Source organism: Saimiri boliviensis, chromosome 1 (assembly GCF_048565385.1).
Source record: "Saimiri boliviensis isolate mSaiBol1 chromosome 1, mSaiBol1.pri, whole genome shotgun sequence".
NCBI classification, from domain to species: Eukaryota; Metazoa; Chordata; class Mammalia; order Primates; family Cebidae; genus Saimiri; species Saimiri boliviensis.
Window position 1 is genome coordinate 66,854,177 of NC_133449.1, and position 24,757 is coordinate 66,878,933.

The 24,757-nt window shown below is 38.4% G+C and overlaps 1 protein-coding gene and 1 non-coding gene across 6 annotated transcripts in view; both read left to right on the plus strand.

The window, feature by feature from the left end:
* Positions 1-869: 869 nt before the first annotated feature.
* LOC120362004 (U6 spliceosomal RNA) lies at positions 870-976 on the plus strand. Its single transcript, XR_005578016.1, has one exon. It is a non-coding gene; the product is annotated as a U6 spliceosomal RNA (small nuclear RNA).
* Positions 977-2,314: 1,338 nt separating this feature from the next.
* The window catches only part of PAIP2B (poly(A) binding protein interacting protein 2B), a 34,875-nt gene continuing 12,432 nt past the window's right edge, over positions 2,315-24,757 (plus strand). Inside the window, exons 1-2 of one of the 5 annotated variants that reach the window (XM_010333490.3) lie at positions 2,315-2,479; positions 3,128-3,183. Coding sequence is in view for 2 of the 5 variants with exons in the window: in XM_010333489.2 (XP_010331791.2) it covers positions 2,830-3,041; positions 3,128-3,183 (268 nt within the window). In the remaining 3 variants the exon portion in view is untranslated. Of the gene's footprint in view, positions 2,480-2,687; positions 3,046-3,127; positions 3,184-24,757 lie in introns of those variants that run through there. The other 4 variants (XM_010333489.2, XM_010333488.2, XM_010333487.3 and 1 more) reach the window with 4 other exon arrangements.

Consider the following 24,757-nt stretch of genomic DNA (forward strand, 5'->3'; position numbering starts at 1 on the left):
ATTTATAATAGATGGCACCTGTGGTAGGAGGTGAGCCAAGAGAAGTTCATCAACCGCTCCTTACATCCCATTGCTATCCTGGCAATAAATGTTCATCCTTGAAGATACTTCTGACTGCACAAGGACACCATGTGGACCTGAAGAGGCTGTTTTTTAAAGCTATGAGATGATGTAAACTTTCTCTCACCATACACCTGAAGGCCAACTCAGGGACAGAAGCAGTGGAGGGTATGGGGATGCTATCTTAGAGATACATTATTTTTTCTAAAAGACATACATGTTTCTTGCAGGATTCATTTAAATTACATAATCAAATAAAGCTTTAAACCAGAGTAGGCAGCCCTAAATGGATCTATGCCTAATACACAACTTCAAAATACATGGAACAATGTGAATAGTGATCCTGGTATTATGCAATGTAGTGGCCCTGCTTATTAGTCCCTTCCCATTCTTTGCTTCTTCACATTATTCACATCTCTGTTCAATGCCATTTCCTCAAACAGCTTGTAAATTAACCATCCTACTTAAAACAGCCATTCCCCCAACCATCCCATAACTCTGCTTTATTGCCCTTTGTAGCACTTATTCACAACATACTATTTTATTATTTATTGGTTACTTGTCTGTTGTCAGTCTCCTTCACTAGAGTACAGACATCATAGGTGCATCCTCATTGTTATATTCATATCATATACCCAGTTCTTTGATAAGAGCCTAGAACATTCATAGTAGATGCTCAATAATATTTGCTGAATGAATGTATTTATGTATTTACTCACTATATTATTTAATACGAAGTATGTATTTGTCCATTCTCACATTGCTATAAAGAACTACCTGAGACTGGGAAATTTATTAAGAAAGGAGGTGTGCTTGCTTCGGCAGCACATATACTAAGATTGTAATGATACAGAGAAAATTAACATGGCCCCTGCGCAAGGATGACACGCAAATTCGTGAAGCGGTCCATATTTTTTCAGGAAAATTACAAAGATCAGTTTTTGAGGTTGAGCCTCAAAATTCCAAACCAAGTAAATAAATCTATGCAAATAATAAAAAAAAAAGAAAGAAAAGAGGTTTAATTGATTCATGGTTCCACAGGCTGTACAGGAAGCATGACTGGGGAGGCCTCAGGAAACTTACATTCAGGGCAAAGGGCAAAGGAGAAGCAAGCATGTCTTCACATGGTAGCAAGAGAGAGACAGAGCTGATGGGGAAGTGACACACACTTTTTTTTTTTTTAACATCAGATCTTGTGAGAACTCACTATCAAGGAGCAGCAAGGGGGAAAACTGTTTCCATGATCCAATCACCTCCCACCAGGTCCCTCCCCCAACATTGGGAATTACAATTCAACATGAAATTTGGGTGGGGATGCAGAGCCAAACCATATCAAAGTATATAGCTAATATTTATAACTGTTACTTGAGTTTGTCTTCATTTTTATATTTTTTTTACATTCATTCTGCAATCCCTTATTAACTTTGTGTCATGTATACAGTCAGCTTGAGAGGTGGAGGGAGACAAAGATGTATAAAGTAGGAGCTCCACAAAGAAATCCCCACTTCTTGTGGAATAAAATTCAAAGTCCTTTGCAAGCAGATTGGACATCCTACATCTAAAGGGGGAATAAAGTTTTATTTTTTTAAAGCACTCAAGAAGTTATGTTTGTTTCTAGAAACGTAGAAGCATCCCTCTGCTTCCTTCCAGCGTCCCCCTGCTTCCTTCTAGCCTCCCAAGGAGCCTAACTTTTTAATTTTCCCCGCAGAGCATAGCACCAGGGCTGAAGCACCCTGAATCAAAGCTCCTCCCTTGGTAATTGACAGCTGGGGGAAATCCTACCCAGGTCCGCCCCCACCCTCCTCCTTGCTAGGCTGACAGGCCAAACTGTGGCAGTGGCTTCCAGCTCAGCCAATAGACGAAGCGGGAGCAAGAACCCTGTGTAAACAAACCCAGAGTGCTGCGCCTTGGTATCCTCCCCAACCAGTGGGTTGGGCGCATCCTTGGCCCAATGCCTATCCCAGGCTAGCGTAGCAACCTTTCAGCCAATCATAGCCGGCGTCTCCCACAAGGAGGCGTTCCATCCCCGGAAAAAAAAAATCGAAGGAAGCGAAAAGACAGACATTAAAACCAATCAGAAGCTGAAACTTGTGAGTGAGTGGGCGGGCCCTGCTTCACATTTAGACCAATAAAAACCATATATGCCATTCTAGATGACTGAACGGCGTCTTCTTCGGCCCAATAGACCGATGGGGCGGTGCCCGGCAACCAATAGCTTGGGTCGGGGGGCGGGGCGAGGAGGCAGTGTGCAGTAAGAGGTAACCTGGCAAGTGGTAGTGGCGCTTCTCGGGTGCTCTGCCTCAGGTTTAGGTACTAAAGGCCGAGACTGTCCTGGCGACGGCGACCTCTGCGGCGACGGCTTAAGCTCTCAGAAGAGTGGCAGAGTACGGTCTGAAGGAAGAGCTTCTGGTCAGCCCAGGTGGGCTTGGGCTGTCGGGGAAAGGACTCGCGGGAAGTGCCGTTCTCCCGGCTCTGGGAGCGCCCTGCGCCTCCGTTTCTGCCGCCGTCGGGGCTGTGAGGGGCGGCACGCGCTCGCCGGAGCTCCTGTGGGGGGGGAAAGCGTGCGGAGTCCCACGTCGCGGCCATCGGCGAGAAGGGTCGTCCGCTGGGGTCAGCCCCCGCCCCTCTGGGGCGATAGGGGGTTTTCCTCCGTTTCCCCCGGGCACAGGTGCTCTGTTTCCCCCACCCAAGTTCCTGGCTCCCTCCAGCGTCCTCCTAACACTCGAACCAGATTCTCGGCCTGAATCCCATTGCTACCCAGGTGCAACAATGCTAGGCAAATTAACCCGCGCGGCATCCCCCGCCCCTCTCCCCAGGCTGGAGAGGGAGGGATTGCGCGTCGTGCCCCTCCCCCATGCGCGGGCCCCGGCGCGTCCTTTGCCTTTTTATACTCTCTCCATCTCTGCCTTGACTGCAGCCCTCATTCTTCATGCCTCATTTGCCTGGGAGACGTTGGCCACTTCTCTTGTGCCTCGCGGTCCGTGAGTGAGTCTATCACCCCCTAGCAAACCCTAAATTCCATTCTCATCTCTCCTGAAAACTAACATTTTCCACTTGCCTCTTCCAGGCAGCTGGAAGGTGAACCGAGAGAGGCAGAATACGCTGAACAGGGAGTTTGGCAAGGTTGGGAACTTTAATCGGTTTTCTTCATGGTAAACTGTTTTTGCCTTCCTTAAGATGGCATTTGATCATTATACTCGCTCTAGAATCTATGTCCTAATGTAGTTCTTTTGGTGATAATCGCTGAAATGCAGTTGAAAAGGGCTAACTAGAAGCAAGGAATTTAGATTTTATTATTTTAAGTAAATTGAATTGGGTTATACTTTAAACAGCTTAACTGGGGTTTCTGCGAGTTTGCAGTGTAAGGGCCTGGCTACCGTACTTTGTCATAAAATATAGGACGTACTTAGCTGTACAGTACAATGTGATTTGATCACATCCAACCTATGAATGCATAATAACAGCATTGAATCTGTTTAGAAACAGATTCCCTGTTCCCTTTTCACTTTCATAGTATATTTGTTTGGTTTCTAGTAATGTTGATTCTAGCCATATGTTTTTAGATAATAGTACAAACCATGTTGTGCCTAAGAAAAATTATACCTAGAATTGTATGGGGAAAAGCTAATGCACTGCTCTTAGTTTTGATTAAGATTTTAGACGTTTGAAAATATGACAGTGAGGGATTTATTTTGGAGGTTGGAGGAAAGTGAAGTATTGGAGTAAGACTGATAGGCTCCTTTGGCTACTGTGTATGGGGGTGGGGAAAATATACAAGTTTACAAAATCTTGTAAATTCTCATAGTGTTTAGTTTCATGACTTGACAAAAACTGGAATTGTTTTTCCTCTCCGTGGAGAAATGTAAGCTGTGAGTTTAACATGTTTACTGTGTTTTGGCCAGGATTTTGCAAGCTTTTGTGGAAAAAATTATATTGCTTTTCTTATCCAGTTTGTAACATATATATCAGTATGCTTCCTTGTATTTTACTGTGGTAAAACTGTATCTTGCATATAAGTTTATTATAAGAAATAAGTTTATTAGAGTGAATTAAAAGAAATATTTACTCTGAGGTGGCAGCCCTGTCTAATGGACCATATGTTTAAGCCTTGTTAATAAATCACACTAGCGCCTAGCATGGTGGTATGCCTAGCATGGTGGCATGCGTCTGTAATCCTAGCCACTTGGGAGGCTCAGGCAGGAGGATTGCTTGAACCTGGGAGTTTAAGAACAGCCTGGGCAATATAGTGAGACCCCATCTCAGTCAATCAGCCAATCAATCAATTACACTAAAAAGAGCAAGATCTTAAAACTGTTCTAACAAATGTCTGGGTGTCTAAAACAATGAGAAGAGTTTATGACAAAATTACAGCAGTCATCAGAAAAATCCTGGACAAATTGCAAATCTGTACCGGTTGTGAGTTGCTATGACTGCAGTTGAAAACCAAGGTTATTTTTGTACAGTCTTTTTTTGGGAGTATTTATGTTTAATAATAACTTGTTTGTAAATTTAGAGGACTCTGGCTATGATTTCTTCTTAGAGACCGTGACCTTGAGGAGCTCACAATTTAATGGAAGAGAGAACTAGAAACCAATAATTAAATGCAGAGAGTGAGGTTCTGCAGTACAGGGTGCAGAGAAGCACAATGACACTGTAATCTGGCTTCATCTTCTGCTCTAGACTCTCCGAAGTGCCATTTCCTGAACCTGTCTGTATTTTTCCACCATCTGGACCTCTCTCTGTAGGTGCCGTTCTCTCTCCTTGCAAGTCTTTTCCACACATTATGTGCCTGGTGAAATTCTGTTTCTTCAAAATCTTGGAGCCTGCCTCTCTATCTCATCCAAATAATTGTTTCGTCTACTTCTCTGTTATTTCTTTATAAATGATTACAGTCAATTCTCATTATTTGCAGTAGTTATAGTCTATAAAGTTGCCTAGAACACTGAATTGTCAAATATTCAACTTTTGTTTCCAGGGAAAATATATACATATATATACATATATACATATCTCACATAAATTATAATTTAATTCCTAAAAACAGCTCATCTTGGTAGATTCTTTGTTTACAAAAGAATAAAGTAACTACAGAAGTGTTAAGCAATTTGCCTAAGGCCCCTCCACTAACAGGTGCCAGAGTTATGATTCAGACTGGTCCAGTTGGCCCCAGAGCCAGAGCTTCTTGCACTACACTGCACTGCCCTCTGCTGTCTCTGTCCTTTGGTCATCTTTGTATGAGAGCTGAAACAAGAAGGCCAAGGGTCATCTTATTTGACCTTAGCTTAGGACGTGGGCAAGAGTGACATATTTTTCACTCTGTGTATATCCATGAGTCACCTTGAAAGCTCCGCAAGTATTAATTTGGGGACTACAAAGACATTTTAGCAAGTAAGCAAATTTGCAAATATGGGATCCACAAATAATGGGATGAACTATATTTGTAAATGACTGCTAGGGTCTGTTTCATTGTAACCACTTCCCCCAACAAGGTGGAATGTTTCTTTAGCTTGATAGTTCATTTATTTATTCATGTATTTATTCATTTTTCATATATTCATTCAGTTCGTTCATTTATCATATATTAAGCACTTATTTTAAGTCAGACTCTGCTTTTTTTTTTTTTTTTTTGAGATGGAATTTCACTTTTGTCGCCCAGGCTGGAGTGCAATGGTGCAGTCTCAGCTCATTGTAACCTCTGCCTCCTGGGTTCAAGCAACTCTTCTGCCTCAGGCTCTCAAGTAGCTGGGATTACAGGCTCACATCACCACACCCAGCTAATTTTTGTATTTTTAGCAGAGATGGGGTTTTACCATGTTGACCAAGCTGGTCTTGAACTCCTGACCTCAGGGGATCCACCCACCTTGGCCTCCCAAAGTGCTGGGATTATAGGCATGTCACTGCACCCAGCTTCAAACTCTGCTTTAATCTATGGTGAGCAAGCTAGAGATTAAGGTCCTGCCCTATGGGTTTTATATTTGCATGAGAAAGACAGATAGCTAAATCTGGAGCTCCCGGGAGAGGCCCAGGTTTAACCAAGGTAAACCTGGTATGCCCACTCCTACTTCACATCCTCAGACATACTTCCAGAACATTTCTATTCTTGTGTATAAACGCTTCCTTTTGAGCCTCTTTCCATTGACGCCTGTCAACTGCTACTTGTCTTTTGTTGATTTCGAGGCCGCTTGCCTATATAAATGGCAGGATATTATAGAAGAATCATGCTGACCTGGGTCTTTGAATTCTGGTTCTGCCACCTACCAACTGAGTTCCTTTGGTCAAGTTCTTGGACTTCTGAGCCTGTTTTCTAATTTCAAAAGTGGTGATAGATGTGTTAGTCCCTGGTGGGTTGCAATGAAGAGGTACACACAGCTTTGGTGATCAGGGCTGAATGTAAACTTGGATAGGAAGTCATCCAAGCAGCCATATTGTGTCTTGGCCCTAGTACCTCCAGAACCTCACAGAACATTAATTTAGCAGTATTTAGTATTTGAGCTCTGAAGACCTGCCCTCTTTTCCTTTGTTCACCCAGCATTTGTATTTTCCAAGAGAAAATATCTGATTGGATTAGTCTGTCACCTTCTAAAACAGAAGGCTCCTATTAGGGAGAATTTTGTGGCATGCCATGTCCTTGGTGATTGATCCCTCTAAAGTTCAACCTATATGTTGTCCTTAGCTGAAGCACTGATCCCTGGTCCAGTCACTTGTGGCCAAAGAAGTAAGGTTGATTTTATGCATTATCAGTCACACAGATATGCTACAGACATGCAGTGTGCTTTTTGTGTATGCCACAGTTACACAATAGTTGTATGACTGTAGCATATTCTAAAATAACCCTTTGGAGAGTTTCTTTAGAAGACAGTTGGTAGTATAGCAGTCCTATAGTTTCATGCCCTCTGTCCAATTCAAATATTTATCTAATATGATCATAGATAATTGTTAATGCATCTAACAAGGTAATTGACACTTGTCAAATATTCAAATCATCTCCCTTTTGGTGCTGCATTTAGTATTATAGTGTGGTTATTTGTACATATGGTTGTTTTTCATACTAGACCATGAGCTCCATGAGGGCAGGGTCTACAGTTTCAACTGTAGGAATTCTCAACTCTTACTGAAAGAATGGGAGGATAGAAGGGCTTCCCAGAGAAGGTATTATTTAAGCTGATTATTTAAAAGTGAGTAGGAATGCTTTTCAAGTGAATACAACCTTGAGACATCATTCCAAACAAAGACTAGCAGGTATAAAGGCACAGAGATGTAGGGATAGTGAAGTTTACCAAACAGATTAAAAAAAGAGCAAACAATCAAAAATAAAAATTAAAAATTGCCTGAAGAAAAAAACTGTGAGAGGATTTGGCTAGAGGGCATGTCACAATTGAGTTAACTATGACCATAGACCCTTAGTAATGGATAGAAGTTTTAGGGAAGGAGTATAACATTCTCAGGTTGTTGGCAGAAGTACCTAGAACAATTTAGAAATACAGGTCACTGAATTCTAGGAATGATTACACTGTAGTGAAATCATTTACTTCTTCTCTGCCTGTGAAGCATATTTGTGTTGCACAGTGTTCAAGATCCTGAAAATGAGACTACTTCTTAAGAAGCACATGAGCAGTCAAGGGAGACAGATGAGTGAGCAGCTGATTATCATGTGACAAGTGAGATAATAGAGATATAACAAAAATGCTATCTAAACAAGAAGAAAGGAACAATTAGTAATACATGGAATGCTGGGGAAAGAGTTCTTAAATGAAGTCAGCCGGGCGTGATGATGGCTCACGCCTGTAATACCAGCACTTTGGGAGGCAGAGGTGGGAGGATCCAGGAGCTCAAGACCAGGCTGGTCAACAGAGCAAGACCCTGTCTCTATATGTGAAAAAATAAATTTTTTTTTAAATGAAGTGATATTTGAGCACTCTGTACCACTATACAAATATAGGACAAACTGAAGGAATGGATCCCCCTTGAGTTAACATTTTAAAAAATTATATACTGCAGAAATAGTACATATTCACTGTTGTGAAATTAGAATTGATAGGCAAGGAGCAGGGGACTACAAAACACTCCATAGATCCACCATACTGAGACAGTGGTTAAAGCTCTGATGGATTTATTTTATACTTCCTATGCATATGTATGCATATGTATTGTATACATACATATGCATTGTTAAATAGAAATGATTCATCCTAGGTGTTCTGTTTATCCATTTATTTTTATAAAATAAATCCCCAAAGAGTACATTTGCTTTGGCCAAGGTATTCTTTTGTTACATACTGCTGTATATAATGAAAACTAAAAAAGGGGCTAACTTTTCAGCCTAGTGACTATGTGACTTTGTGGTGATTTAAATTGACGCTTCATGAAAGGTACCATCAGAAATGAATTTGGTATATGTAGGTGGTTATGCATGACATTATTGTTTGTAATAGTATGATAGGGATGACTTCAGTGCCCGCCATCAGGGAACTGGTTAAGTAAACTGTGCTATATCCAAATGATGGAATACTGCATAGTTGTAAAGAATGAGAAAGACCTGTGTACTCATGTGAAGAACTCAGATATCGTGTATGTTTTTAAAAAGGAACAAGGAATGGTATCATGTATATGGTATGCTACTTTTTGTGTTGAGAAAAGTAGAATAAGAATATACATGTGTGTTTGCAAAGATAACTTCCAAAATGACATATAAGAAACCAATTAAAAGTGTTTGGCTGTGGAGGGAGAATAGGACTATTAATGGGATTTTGCCACATACCTTTATAGATAGTTATATTTAAAATTTTTTTGAAGTATGTATTTGTACACATTACCCTTTTAAAAATAAGTGAATGAAGGAATGAAGGGGGATTATGAGAATGAGATAAGAAAAAAGGATCTACGGGGCTGCCCATCTTCTTAGTACCCAGCAAATATTAATATATAGCAATAGCAGCAAAAATTGGAAGAGTAGCCCCAGGAAGGTGGGGAGTCAGCCTTTCCTTTGTCTTTTCCTCAGTTTCATATATTTTTAAAAATACTCCGAGAACAATAAAACAATTTAAAACAAAAATGTTTTCAGACCTTATGAAATAAAAGGAAGATGGGGCAGCTTTGTATAGTGCAAATCCTGAAAATGGGCTGATTTACCTAAAGAGGCCGGGAGTCAAGCCCTCTACCCTACATGTGATAAATATATGGGAAAAAAATAAGAAAAAGAAAAGAAATGTGAATATAAATAAATGACAATAACCTTTATTCATGATTATAAAGGAAATTATATTCTTTTTATAATTTGGATGACAAAATATAAAGAAAAATCTTTAATTCTGCCACTCAAAACATTCTGGTTTGCTGCTTTTTATACTTGTTTATGCATATAAACATTTTAAAAAGTAGAATCATAATATATAGTCTTTGTCACTATATTTTGGGCATATTTCTGTGACAGAAATATATTGTGGCATCATCATTTTTAATAGCTGGATGTATATTAAGTGAATCATTGCCAGCCAGAGGTGAATTTCCTTATATATATATTTTTAATAGATTTGAGCAAGTATTTTTGGACTGAATTCATAGAAGTAGAATTTCTGGAGGAAAAGAACAAAAAGGTTTTAGGGTTTTTATGAGAAATTTTCAAATTATCCTGCAGGAAAACTGGTTCAGTATATACTTCTACCAACAGTGACAGAGCTCGTTTCCCCCTTCCATTTGTCATCTTTGCTGGTCTTTAAGCAGAAAATCTTATTATTTTAATTACATTTTCCTTAACTTTTAGTGCTTTGGAATCTCTTACTTGCTGATGGGCCATTTTTATTCTTGTGAGAATTGCCTATTTCTTCATTGCCCATTTTCTGTTGGAAATTATTTTGTTTTTTTCTGAGTAATTTTATAAAATTATAACTTTTTTATCATTTGTCTTTTTCTGAGTAATTTTAAAGATTTCTTTATAGGCTAAGGATACAAACCTTTTATCTGTCATTGAAGTTACCAAAACTGTCTCCCATAAAATAATTTGTCATTTTGCTTTATTTTTTCTTTTTTTACTAGGCAAGCTCCAAAGTCACATTTCACTTTATTTTTATTGTGCTGAATGAAAGCATTTTAACTAAGTGATTTTAGTGTAAACTGGAGAAGGACAGAATGTAATTATCTAGGTCTCACTCTGTCACCCAGGCTCCTGCATAGCTCCTGCAGCCTCCAACTCCTAGGCTCAAGTGATTTTCCCACCTCAGCCTCCCAGGTAGCTAGGACTATAGGTGTATGCCAGTACGCCCAACTGATTTTTTAAATTTTTGTAGAAATACGAATTCTCTATGCTGTCCAGGCTGGTCTTGAATTCTCAACTTCAAGTGGTCCTCCCACCTTGGCTTGCTAAAGTGCTGGGATTGTAGGCGTGAACTACTCCCAACTGAGAGCTTACTTTCGTTTGCTAGTGGTGTTCTTGGTATCTTTTCGTATTTAAGGCTTTGTTGCTAGTGCTGAGGTATTACACTCACCATCTGAAGTTTACAGGACTTTTTTTTAAAAAATATTGAACAGTTGGAACTGTTTAGTTCTCCATCTTTGCAGGTAATACAGTGTGCCTACCAAGACTCTGCTTCATATCCATTGAAGGCAAGAAGTAATACAGTAAAACTTTGCCTGGCTAGAAGGCTTTGAAGGAACCAAGTATTCTGGTTTAATTCTATTAATTCGGAAGTATGAAGATGAAGAAAATTCAAAACTTTAATTTCCTGTAGAATGCAGTTCAAAAATTTAGGCTGGACACAGTGGCTCACACCTGTAACCCCGAGGTACAGGTGGGTGGATCACCTAGCAGTTTGAGACCAGCCTGACCAGCATGGTGAAACCTCGTCACTACTAAAAATACAAAAATTGGTTGGACATGGTAATGGACATCTGTAATCCCAGCTACTCAGGAGGCTGAGGCAGCAGAATCACTTGAATCTGGGAAGCAGAGGCTGCAAGTAAGCTGAGATTGTGCCACTGCACTCCAGCCTAGACAACACAGTAAGACTCTGTCTCAAATAAATAAATTTTTATATATATATATATATGGCACCAATGAGTCCACTTTACTTCTCTTAGTAAGTTTAGACATTCAGATCTACTTGGTCTTTTATTATAGAACTCCTAGTGTGCCTGAGACTTAGATCCTTTTCTAAAGCTTTAGATGTAAGAGGATGTAAATGGTATTATATGAGATCAAGCTAGATGAAAACTGACACCTGTAAATATACTTTTTAGCTAAGTCTCTGATTGCCACTTGTTTTCTTATTTAACTCACAAAAATAAAACACATTGGATGGAGGGTGGGAGTAGGAAGGAGATTTATATCTTTTATTTGGATGTCATTATTTCATACCAAGGCAGAACATGCAGTATCCCTGGCTTTGGACCTACAGAAAGAAACACTTTTCTACCTGCTAAATGCCAGAGGTTCTTGAACACCTGGAGGGCTTATTGCAACACAGATTACTGGGCCCTACTCCAGAGTTTCTAATTCAGTCTAGGGTGGGGCCTGAGAATTCGCATTTATAACAAGTTCTCAGGTGATTCCAATGCTGTTGATCCAGAGACTACATTTTTGAGAACCACTCTCGTATACTAACTGTAAATTGTAGAATTCTAGAAGAAAGCTGTTTGGTCTGGGATAAGAAGCACACGGGTTGTGAAGCAAATCATGACAGATTCAACCCTTGATCCCAGCCTAGTGTGGAGTTCAGTTAACAAGCAATACACAGTGACATAACACAATTCTTTGTTTTCATGATTGGAAGTCATAGCCAAGTATTTAGGGAGAAATTCCATTTCATTTGCAAGGCTTAGAGAGGCTGGGAGATTCTAGTCAAATAGGATTTAGTGATTAACCCCCTGAGAGTAGGAGTTATTTATGTCTTTTTTCTGTCTCCCATCACTTAGCATTTAGCCTTATGTTAGAAGGGCCTTGTATTTATTTATTTTTATTTTTTTTTTTTGAGACGGAGTTTCGCTCTTGTTACCCAGGCTGGAGTGCAATGGCGCGATCTCGGCTCACCGCAACCTCCGCCTCCAGGGTTCAGGCAGTTCTCCTGCCTCAGCCTCCCGAGTAGCTGGGATTACAGGCACGCGCCACCATGCCCAGCTAATTTTTTTGTATTTTTAGTAGAGACGGGGTTTCACCATGTTGTCCAGGATGATCTCGATCTCCTGACCTCGTGATCCACCCACCTCGGCCTCCCAAAGTGCTGGGATTACAGGCTTGAGCCACCGCACCCGGCCCGGGCCTTGTATTTTTTAATACTGGTAAAGAGCTTTGAGTGCTTATTAAATTGAAAACTTTGTGCGTTTTTAAAGATACTAGACATGTTTCTTAAGATTATTTTAAGCAGTAATGTAGGAGAATAAAAGAAACTTTTTCCAAAAAAGAGAAATCATTGTGATTATTTTATCTTATTGGAATGTTGGATAATATACTCTGCTTCATTAATCATCAAGCATTCTATACATTTTCCATTTTTATAGGATTTGTACCTCAATTGAGGTTAATACTGGTAATTCTTGTACTTTATTTGAAGTTGAAAAATAATGGCCAATATCATAGACCTGGTATAGAAGCTAGATAATGAGGACAGCTTCGGAGGAACACATAGATACACACACATTGACACACATATATATAAAGTATACACACTTTTTAAAAAAATTTTATTGTTATTATCGTCAACACAAAGAAGATATCTGTGCTGAACTTAGGCATCATATGTAGAATCTTTGGGTTGAAGAGAAAAGAAAGTCTAGAAGCCACACCTTTTCATGGAGGAGTTTTGCTTTAACAAGTTTTTCTTGTTTGTCAACTCTAATTTCAATCGTTCCACTGCTAATAGCCTCAGTTGACCAGCTGGTTCAGCGTAGACTGTTTGAAGGAATAACTGGTATTACAAACAGTGGGTTGGGCAGATTCCCTACTTGGAAACATTCCTGTTTTGTTCCCTACCCCTCAGAGAAGAGTTTGAGTGAAGAAGGGTAGAACTAGAAACCACGGAGTAAGCCAGTGGCTCTGAAGCTTGGCTGCACATCAAAAACAACCCAGACTGTTTTCTAGAAAACAATACAGATTTTACACCCCACCTTCAGACCATCTGAATTGTGATCTCCTAGGATGGAACCTATTTAGGAGGTGGAGGTTCTGTATTTTTTAATAACTTTCCCAAGTAATTTTATGTAGGCTCCTGGACTGTATGCCTCAGATCATATCAGTGCTACTCTGAGGTGAATTTTCACCGGCCTATTGTAAAATAAGAAATACAAGGACCACATAGTATTTTTCATAAAATTAAATTTGTTCAGTTTAAAGAATTGTCCTTTGCATTGACCTTCTTGTGTTTTTTGGTGCTAAAATATCCTTTTATAAAATGAAGTTGATAAAAATGTTTCTACCATCTTTGTATGGTTTTTAAAAAATGGAATCCCATATTGTTCTCAATATTTTTTAAAATGTCCTGGTTTATGAAATTCTAAACACTGAATGTCTCTGATCCAATCATCCTTAGTTTTTTAAATACTTTGGAATACAGGTCCATAGAGGGTTCAAAGCCCTTGGAACTAGAACAACTCTCAGAATTCAGAATATTTTAGGTTTTAGAAAGATGCTTTCTCTATGTTACGAATACCTCAGTGTGTCTGGTGCAGCATCTTTAGTCACATACATTAATATTTCTGAGTATTCACACTAAGTGGGTAGATAAAGGCTGTCTAGAGCTTCATATCAGTTCAGGCCAAATTTTACTGTCCTGCAAGTGTTGACATAAAACATATGAAAAATTCTTGGTTTTTAGAGCTGTTTGGATATTGGAATTGTGCATAACAGATTGTAGACCTACTTGGAGGTTTGCTTTCTCCTCCTGAAAGTATTAGCAAGCTTCAGATTAAATGGAGCTTCATATGTTTATGGTAGGAAATATAATTTATTTTGATGATTTAAATAAACTACCATGTGCTGTGATTGGTTTGTATTTTCCTTTTAAAGACCTCAGTACTTTTGTTGAATAGCATTTTCCTTCAGCATGGTTCCCCAAACCCCATTGGTGATCTTTGAGATCAAGTATAGTAGAGTTTTCTAGTATAGCCTTTCTGGACCTAAAGTGGGAAGTGTGAGAGTATAGGGTAGTGACTACATGGAAGTGGTTAAGAGCATGGGCTTTGGGACCAGAAAGACCTAAGCTTTAGCACCAATTCTAGTACTACTAGGTCATACCTTAGGCAAGCTGTTTAATGAATCTCTGGTGGCTCATACCCATAATCCTAGCTACTTAAGAGGATGAGGTGGGAGGATCACTTGAGCCTAGGAGTTCAAGTCCAGTCTGGACAGCACAGTGAGACCCCCATCTCTTAAAAAAAAAAAAAAGTTTTTAAATAAATAAAGACAGAGTATTTAGGTGAAAAAAACTTGAGAGACTAAAAAAAAATTGAGAGTCCCTGTCTCATGGGATTGTTATTAAGATTAAAAGAGAGACTGTTACTGAAGTACTTAGAAGAGCTGTTATCTTATTGCTGTCCTTTCCCCTTGTATTTGGATAGATTGCCATACTTGTTTCTTCTACGTAATTTTTCAGTGGGGTTCTCATTCCCTTAGAGGCCTGGAGAAACTTCTCTTAAATGCTTTCCCAATTCATGAATTGGGACATAATTCCCAATTCATGAATTGGGACATAATTCCCAATTCATGAATTGGGACATAATTCCCAATTCATGAATTGGGACATAATTCCCAATTCATACGTAAGTCTCGCCCTTGCAATTAAGACATAAAATCTGCCTTTTCAGTGGTTTCCACACCAAAAAATCTACCGACTCCTGCATTTTATATGTGCCTCATAGTCTGACTAAAAATTGCAAGTCTTAAGGTATAGTCTGTTTTACACAGTGTGGGATCTTTCATGCTCTGAAATGTACCACTCTTGACTTTTTCTTCTTCACTCTGTCTAGCACTGTGCCTTCATTAACCAGATAAATGTTCTCCTTTCTCCGAGGAAATGTTCTGACCTTACCCTGGTCCCTCAAGGGCCCTCCTCCCCCAAGTTAACTTCTCCAACCAAAAATGGCACCCTTCCTGAAAAGATTTCTAGTGGATACTGTTTTCTCTACGTCATTACAGATGTATTATGCTGCTTGGCTTTTCCTCTCCCCACTTTGCTGTGGCAAATATTTTTTCCAGAAATATATCAAATAAAATGAACATGTGATCCCTTTTCGTGAATTTTGTTGGGATTCATGGTATGGATTTCTTCCAGTTTAGATGATTCCACTGTGGCAGTCTTTTATTCTTAGCATACAGCTCATAAGGAGAATGTTACAGTCACTTGGTGTTATTAATGCTAAAATAGTAAGCAAGAACACAAAATTTTCTAGATTAGAAGTGGGTTTTTTTGTTGTTTTTTACAGGCTCACACCTGTAATTGAGCACTTTGGGAGGCCGAGGCAGGAGGATTGCTTGAAGCCAGGAGTTTGAAACCAGCCTGGGCAACATATAGCAAGACCCCTTCTCTTTAAAAAAATAAAATAAATAAATAAATAAATAAATAAATAAATTAGCCATGCCTGCTGGTGCGCACTTGTAGTCCTAGCCACTAGGGAGGCTGAGGTGTGGGAGGATTTCCTGAGCCCAGAGTTCAGTGCTGCAGTCAGCTATGATTGCACCACTGTGCTTTAGCCTTATCTACAGAATGAGACCCTGTCTCTATAAAAAATAAAAAATCGGTTGGGCATAGTGGTTCATGTGGGTTATCCTAGCACTTTGGGAGGCTGAGCTGGGAGGATCACTTGAGTCCAGGAGTTCAAGACCAGACTGGGCAACATAGATCTATGTCTACTAAAAAAGATAAAAATAAAAATAAATGTTTTTAAATTCCCCTTGAGTAACTTAGTCTGTCAAAAACAGATTCCAGAGTAGTGCTGTTAACTGACTATGGGGAATAACTGTTCATACTCAGTGAAGAGTGCTCACTCACAGATCCTAACCTCTAAGGGCATGGGCTTCCGGCCTAGAAAATGAGATTTAGAATACAGCATTCTAAAAATAGCAGTTAATCAGCAAATTATTCATTGAGGACCCGGTGGGTGCACAGAGGCATGCTAGAAGCTATAAAGGACTTGATTCTTGCCCTCAAGAAACTTCCAAGGTTATAGACTACTCCCAAAACAAATAATGAGTGATGTTCTCTCTCAAATATATATATAATCAAATGTGAGATGAAGATGGGAAAGACCTTAGGCCTGGAGATTGTTTTCAGGCTTTTATAGTGGAATTTCTTTGATATAATTGTGTATCTAAAAAATAAATTGTCATCAGATCAGCCTGAAATGTATAGAGGCACTTGTTGGTGAGAAAACTTAAACATAATATATAATAATTTACCATAGGAATGTTTTTGATTAATGTTATCTGTTAAAGACTTCAGTTCACAATATTTCCCCTATTAATAATCTATACCTTTTTGGAGCTGATCTGGAGAAGTCAAGGACCATCTGTTAATTGCTATTGGATGTTATTCCGGGAGGACAATTGATTGGCTTTGGGGCAGGGAGTTAAAACTTGAGGACTTGAAGGTGGGTCTGCATCTAGAGATCGTGCCACTGACTTGGCAAGTCCATTGATTCTACCTTTGAAAAAGTGCCTTTAAATGCCTTATGGAGTACATTTTATGACTGTTCTGAACATTACCAGTAGAATGATAGTAACATCACAGAACATCCTTGGGGCATTGTTTCTAAAATTTTGGGGTTGTTAATAATTACCAGTTTTAAAAATGTAATAAATATGTGTAATAAAGGCAACAAATTAATAAATTTGGGAAATGCTTGATGAATTAAACAGGGCTTCTCAAAACAATAAATTTACATGGCTATGATTTTGTTTTTGAAAGAGCATCGACAAAAGTGTTGTTTGTAGAACACTAGTCTTTAGGAACTGTTGGTGTAGGAATTAGGGTAATTAGGATTTGGACTAGTCTACCTAGAGGTTGTCACTATATTCAAGGAATTATTCTTAGTCATTAGTCTTTCTATATATCAGAATTACCTATATAGCAAATTAACAAGCAGAAATACAAAAATTGGGCCTTGGCTCAAGCCTAACAAATGAGAATATCTGAAAATCATGGGTGTGGAAAAACTTCCAGGTGATTCTATATACTCCTGATACTGAAAACTGCTCAATTAGAATAGGCCTTTTCGCCACTTGCTAAATGCATTCTTAATCCTATTTGAGTATGCTTCTGTTTTGTTTTCTTGGGTCTGGTCTGGGGATAGACTGTTGCTGTAATTAAGTTCAGTTTTATTATTCTTCCCAGAGTATCTGTATCTCAATTTTTAGATTCCATTTCATCAGTGAGGCAAACTTATAGGCCAGTATAGGACAAGTTTTAAACATTAATGGAAAAGAGATTGTATTATATTTATATTGTCGATTTCTCATCTGGCAGCCTTGAGTTTAATTTAGAAAATGCCTCTATTTGTAATTTACCTTTGTTTTGATATAGTTTTACAAATACAGGGACCACATAAGCGATTTTCCTCTTTTTCTTGACTTCCTTGTCAACTAATATGTTTTTGAAAGCTTCTTAACTTCTAATTGCAGGTAAGTTCCATTTTCTCTTTGCTTACAAGCTCACTGACGTTATATTTGCAAGCACTGTTCTTGGAGCAAATGGAAAATAATCAATGGAATATTTGTGCATTTAGGTCAATATAGGAAAGCTTAGCAAAATGATTGCTTATTTGTTTTCTGTTAATGTCCATGCAGCTGCTCTGGGAATAAATGAAATGGAAGTACAGGAGACAAAATCATTCTAATTGGAGATTTACCTGGAACCTTTTCAAAAAATTTCTATATACGTGTCCTACGTCTCCTCACCCTGCCAGAAACTGAACTACTTCCCCCACCTCTTTTTTCCTTGATCCTTCAACAATGGGGAAAATCTAATAAGTTTATTTACTTAGTAAAAGAAAGTCTTGTAAAACAAGGAGACAGAGAAATTATTTTAGTGCAAAGTGAAACATGGCATATAAAAATATGTTCTGGCTGGACATGGTGGCTCACGCCTGTAATCCCAACACTTTGGGAGGCCAAGGTAGGCAGATTAGGAGGTCAGGAGATCGAGACGAGATCATCCTGGCTAACACGGTGAAACCCCTTCTGTACTAAAAATACAAAAAATTAGCCAGGCATGTTGGCACGCACCATTAGTCCCAGCTACTTGGGAGGCTGAGGCAGAAGAATCACTTGAACCCAGGAGGCAAGAGGTTGCAGTGAGCTGAGATCACACCTCTGCACTCGAGGCTGGGTGACAGAGCAAGACTCCATCTAAAAAAAAAAAAATGTTCTAAGTGATTTTAAAAGGCTTTCTAAAATTATTTCTTGTATTGCTTATGTAGCTTTAAAATGATTATGTGTGTTTGTATATGTGTGTGACCCTGTGAAAAATTAGAAGAATAACAAAAAGGAAGTTAGAAAGTTGGAGTTCAATGCATTAATCCAGCAGCTGTCTGGGCGGGCTGACTTAGATTTGGGGGATATAAGCATTCCTGCCACGAAGAAAGTGAAATTTCCCACCCTGGAGTAAGGATGTTTCATGTGGCTTTGTAATAGATAAAATCTTTCTCCTGATGCTCTTCCCACTGCTCTTATTTCATGCTCACCATGCAACCATCTATTACTAATTAAGCATCCCAGGCATTTGGATTTTGAATGGTGGGAATGTATTAGCTATTTGAAAATAAACAAATATTCCCTTCTGACTTCCCAGAACCTACACTGTCAACTATACCTTCTCCCTTCTATATGTATAACCTGGCTCTCTCCACTAAACCCTTTCTATGAACATTTAAACATGAACTAGCCTTTCTAATCTTTAAAGATCAGTCATTTCTATGGACTTCATAAGTTTCTGTCCATTCCTGCCTCTTCCTTTGGCAGCTGGACTGTGAGTTATCTCATACTTGGTATCACGTCCGATTCATCCTACCTCCATTTGGCTTTCATTCTCATTTTTCTCCATAGAAACTGCTTTCACTACAGTCATCAGAGACTCCATGGTCCTGAATCCTATGGACACTTCTAAGCCTTCTTCCTGTTTAACCTTTCAGCAACCTTCTGCATTCCTACTTTACTGGAATTTGATGCATTCGCTGTGGCTGGTGTAACAAATTACCAACTGGTATCTTAAAACAACAGCATTTATTGTCTCAGTTCTGGAGGCCAGAAGTCCAAAGTCAAAGCATCAGGAGGGCCACTATCTCTCTGGGGAGGCTCTAGGGGACAGTTTGTTCTTTGCTTCTTCCAAATTCTGATGGCTGTGGGCATTCCTTGATTTGTGGCCACGCCACTCCAGTGTCTGCCTCCATGGTCACATTGCCTCCTCCTCCTCCTGTGTGTGTGTGTTAAATCTCCCTCTGCTTTTCTCTTATATACCTGTCATTGATTTGAGGGCCCACCTGAATAATTCAGGATGATCTCATCTCAAGATCCTTAATTTAACTATACATACAAACACCCTTTTTTTCCAAATAAGGTAGCCCTAACAGATTCCATGGATTTGGACATGGAAATATTTTTTGGGGGAAGGGGGTTACCATTTAATCCAAATCAAGAAAATACAAAGCCCAAAAATGACAAGGAAGAGAGATGAGGTTGGAGAGGCAAGTGGGGCCAGATCATTCAGGACCTTAAGAGACCACAGTAAGGATTTTGGATTTTTATCATAAGCATTAGAAGCCATTTTAAGGATTTCTCAAATTCCTTATAATGCATTGCAGCATGATGCAACATATTTTGAGATCACTCAGGCTGCCATGTGGAAAATGGGTTAGAGAGACTGAGAGGGAATAATGAGAGACTAGTAAGGTAGCTATTGCTCCAATCCAGATGAAAAAAGGATAGCTGCTTAAACTAAGATGGCAGTAAGAAGAAAGGAGTTAGACTTCAAAACTATTTTAGGAGGTTTTTGGTGATGAACTAGATGTGGGGAGTCACAGTGAGGGAAATATCAAGGATAATTTTGGTACAAGCAACTGGGTGGATGGTAATGTCATTCACTGAGCTAAGGAACTCTGTGGGAAGGGCAAACTTTTCTTGGGTGGTGATAGGGGCGTGGGGGTAAAAAAGGTGATAAGTTCTATTTTGGACATGTTAAATTTGCAGTGCCTCCGAAACACTCAAATGGTAATGTTAAGTAGGTTGGCTGTATGCACCAAGAATAGGAGAAGTCTGCCTAAGTATAGAAAGTTGGAGTAGTCGTTTATATAAATGGTAACTGAAGTCATAGGAATAGAAGTTGCTGCCTATGGAGAAAATGCAAAGTGAGTTGTGAAGAGGGTCCACGACCCAGCACTGATGTGTGTGAACATTTAAAAAACTCTCAGTCTCTCTAATCCATTTTCCACATGACAGCCTGAGTGATCTCAAAATATGTTGAATAATGCTACAATGCGTTATAAGGAATTTGAGAACTCCTTATAACAGCTTCTAATGTTTATGATAAAATCCAACCTACCTTCTTATAGTTCCTGAAAGTTCCCTCCTGCCTTCGATTCATTATACGTGCTTTTCTCTCTCCTCCCTATTGCTAGTGAACTACAGTCTTTAGGTGTCAATGAAAATGTTTCTTGCTCAGGGAAGCCTTTCTGAACCATCCCCTACTCCTGGACTAGATTGGGCCCCCTGTTGTTTTCTAATAGTGCCTTTTATTTCTTCTTTTTTGGCATGGATCATAATTATTTTTAACTATTTTCTTGTCTCTCACCCGAGAGAATGTAAATATCACCAGGGCAAGAACTGTGTACCCTATCAAAGCAAGAGTCAAGCATAGTGCCTCAGCACTGAGTGTCAGTAAGCACTCAGATATTAATGAGTGAGTAGATTTAATATCCTGAGTTGCTAAGATGTAGCTGGGAGAAGGCATAACCTGAATCCAGTGGCCAAATATTTGAAATAAAATTTAAAGCTGTCATCCACAGTATTTAATTTTTAAAATGGTATTAACCAGACTGAAAGAAGTAATGAAACTGTAGGAAACAACATGGGAGGAACTAGTTTTTATATCAGTTGTTCAGTAGACTTTTTCCAGGTAATTCAGTCAAAAGTCCCAAGTAATCTTAGCAGTCAAACTGTTATCATAGGCGCATTACAGGTTTCTAACTTGTGAAAAATATTAAGTTCAAAGAATAGCTGTTTTTTGGTATGAGCATGTTGGATCTGAAAGTTGTGGGTGTTCAAAGTGTTAAACTGATGAAGCATGTATCCTTGAAATATCCTAGATACATTAAAAGTCCTGAAATTCTGTATGACTTAGAACGATAGTCCCTATTTCAAGCCACATATTTTAGACACAAATATGTTTTGACCCTTGACCATGACAGTGCCAACTCAAATGCTTGGCAGCCCTTAGCACCCCTGTATTGACCATTAACAGGGTTGCGTGCTTTCTCATTTTCATCCAAAGTGACAACTGTTATTTCTTATTTTCAGCATGTTTGACATGTGTATAAGAGGGAAAGTGAAGTAAAGGGGGAATAAGCTTCAAATTGTTCTTAGATTTCGTGATGCAGTATAGTCACAGACCAGACATAAACTCCTTTATCTGCTGTTGAGATCTAATTCTTGAAGAACTGCTTTTCAAGCAGTAACCTATTTCAAATTGCACGTTTGTCTTCTTGATATATAAAAAATGTTGTGACAGATAGTGGTTTGTGTGGCAGTTAATTGCCAATGTTTATTGAATACCTGTATAAGCTATTGCTAGGTAACAACTTACCCCAAAGCTTAGCAGAATAAAACAACAAATGTTTATTATTTCGTAATTTCTGTGCATCAGGAATCTAGGAGTAGCTTAGCAGGGTGCCTGTGTTTGAGGCTTTTACAAAGTTGTATTCAAGCTGTCAATCTGGGGTTGCTGTCTCATCTGCAGGCTTCCCTGGGAGGAAAACACATTTATTTCTAAGCTCACTTACCACAGTGATTCATTTCCTTGTTGCATGAGCCACTCTGTAGTGTAACTCACAACATGTCAGCCATTCAGCCTCTTAACCTGATTTAGGTAACCAAGCATTCCTCCCGTCTCTGGAAGCTTTGGGCATATTTACTTTGTCCTCACTACACTAGACTTTCATCCTTGAGGTGGATGAGGATCAAGTGAAATAATGTGAAATGGTGGAAAGAAATGGCTAGAGAAACAGTGCTCAAGCATGGAAAGTGAGCTGGGGAAGAGCTGGAAACAGAAAGAGAATGTTACATGAAACTGGGAGCAGGAACTTCAGGGAAGTTAAGGGTGATGATCCTGTTTTCCCTCATGTCTTCCCCAAGTTGGAAACATCCAAATGCCTTCCCTAGGAATTAACAGTCTCCAGCAAAATCTCCCTATTGCCACCTACTAAATGTGCTACTAAAGTCAGAGCACATTAAGCATCAGTTTACTCACACCGAGTAGGCCCACAAAACAATGTTGTTCTTGAACTATGTGCCTTAAAGTGTAGGTATGGAAGTACTTTGTTAATTTTTAAACAGTATAAAAATTAAGTTGTTGGAATGCTGCTGTTTAGAAAAACCAAACTTTCTGATTGTGTGGAAAACACAGATTGAATAATATAAAAATGCAAATCAACACTGTATAAATCTATTGTAAGAGAATCACTTGCCTAGTATTGACAATACCATATCAGTGTTTTCAGCTTCTTTGAGATATTTGCATTAATTCAGTAATAGTTTTTATTGAGTTTATGGTAATTTTCCATTCCCTTTCTCATAAACAACTACATCCTATAATTTGCTGTCTGTGTTCCACCTTGCTCTTGAATTAGAAGGGTTTTTTTTTTTTTTTTTTCTTTCTTCCGTTGCCTTCCCTTTTTCCTTACAGTCATGTGCATTTGAGACTTATATTTTGGGCAAAGGAAGATATTTTTAAAAACTAAACTCTGATTTCTGATTCTCTGTGGATGATTTCCATATTGATGGTGACAAATCAGTGTGCTGGTTGCAAACAACTGCCAAATAAATCTCTGGAAATAATAGTGCAGTATATCTTGCTACCCAGCAAGGTTCAGGACCTTTAAGAGTCTCTGTGCTTAGGAATGCCCTACCTACTTATACAGTTGCCCTGGCATTTAGAACAGTCTTGCTTCTGTCATTGTTATGCTACAGATGGAAGTGGTAAAAGTAAAGAACTGCTTTCTTCCCCTCTATAGCTTATGAAATTCTTATAGATCTGTGTTTGGAATCGACATTGACTTCTTTTGTTTCTATTTAAAATATGTTAAATAGATGTATTTCATACTAGTAGCCTTATTTAAACCTGCAGTGGTTTAAATGGTTTCTATTTTAAATGAATTATTTTAGAACTATGTACCAATGAGTTATTTTTCCATCTATTCTTTGCTCTTCACAATTTTACCTTGTCTTTTTAGAATATTACGTTTCTAATGTCCGTAACAGGTTAGGAAATTCCAAAACAAAAAATAAAAATGAAAAAAGCCTTTAAAGAGAACCAGGAAAGAATATTTTACTCTATCAAGAAGCAGAGAATAACTTACTCATGAGAGTTGCCAAGATGGAAACAAGCCTGGGGAAAAATTTGTTAAAGAACTTAAAGAAGCCCCAAGGAAGGTAGGGGTCGGGGTAAAGATGGAGTCAAGGTTGAAGGGAGATGGGTTAGAGAAGGAAAGTTGCCTAAATACAATTAAGCCTCAGGTATTTGTGGAACTCTTAATATTGTGGTGAGTTACAAAATCTATAAAACTCAGTCTCACTTTTCAGGAATTGAGAATCTCATTGGAAGGAGAAAAATTATGCATATGAAACAACAATTAAGTAGTGTTAATGCTGTACTAAGTACAGAAGGGAAGCAGTGAATAAGTAGAAGGAAAGTAGTGAATAAAGAGTGGAATGATTTTTGAGGAATTATTAAGATATAGATTAATAACAGAAAAAAATTTTTCTAAATGATAGCAAAAACATCAAAATGAGTTTAGAAGCCAAAATAAACAATTTTATTTACATACAATTTTACAAAACTGTAGACAGAAACATATACATGAGCTAGAAAAAAATTAAGGCCAGCAAAAATTACCATTAAAAATTAAGTAAATATAATAAGTGACATTTATTTTAGGTATACACTTTCATTTAAATTATTTTATAAATAATAAAAATTATAGCAAATAGAATAAATGTTTTTACAAAAGATAAGGAAAAGACAATATACCCCAGTAGAAAAATGGGCAAAATACTTTAGCAGTAAAGTTACAGAATAGAAATATAAATGGCCAATAAACACATCTCAAAATAATCAGCCTCAGTAAAAATTAAAGAAATGTAAAAAAAAAAAAAATGCAAGTTTTACTTTATGAGATTGGCAATGTTTTAAAAACTGATAATACTCATGAGTGTTGGGCAACAGGCACTTCCACACTACTGGTGGGAATTTAAATTCTTATGGCAGTGTGGCAATGCCAAGAGCCTTAAAAAAAGGAACATACTCTCTAGTGTATTTCTAGGAGATATCCTGAAGAAATCATTAGAAAAGAAGACCTTTACAAAATAGAGCCTTTGTAAAACAGAAACATTGGAAACACCCCTGAAAGACGGTATGGTTATATTATTAAATAACATAGGTCTGAGAAAAAGCAAATGATAGGGCATCTTGTATCACACGGTCCTATTACTCTTGAGAATGGATACTTG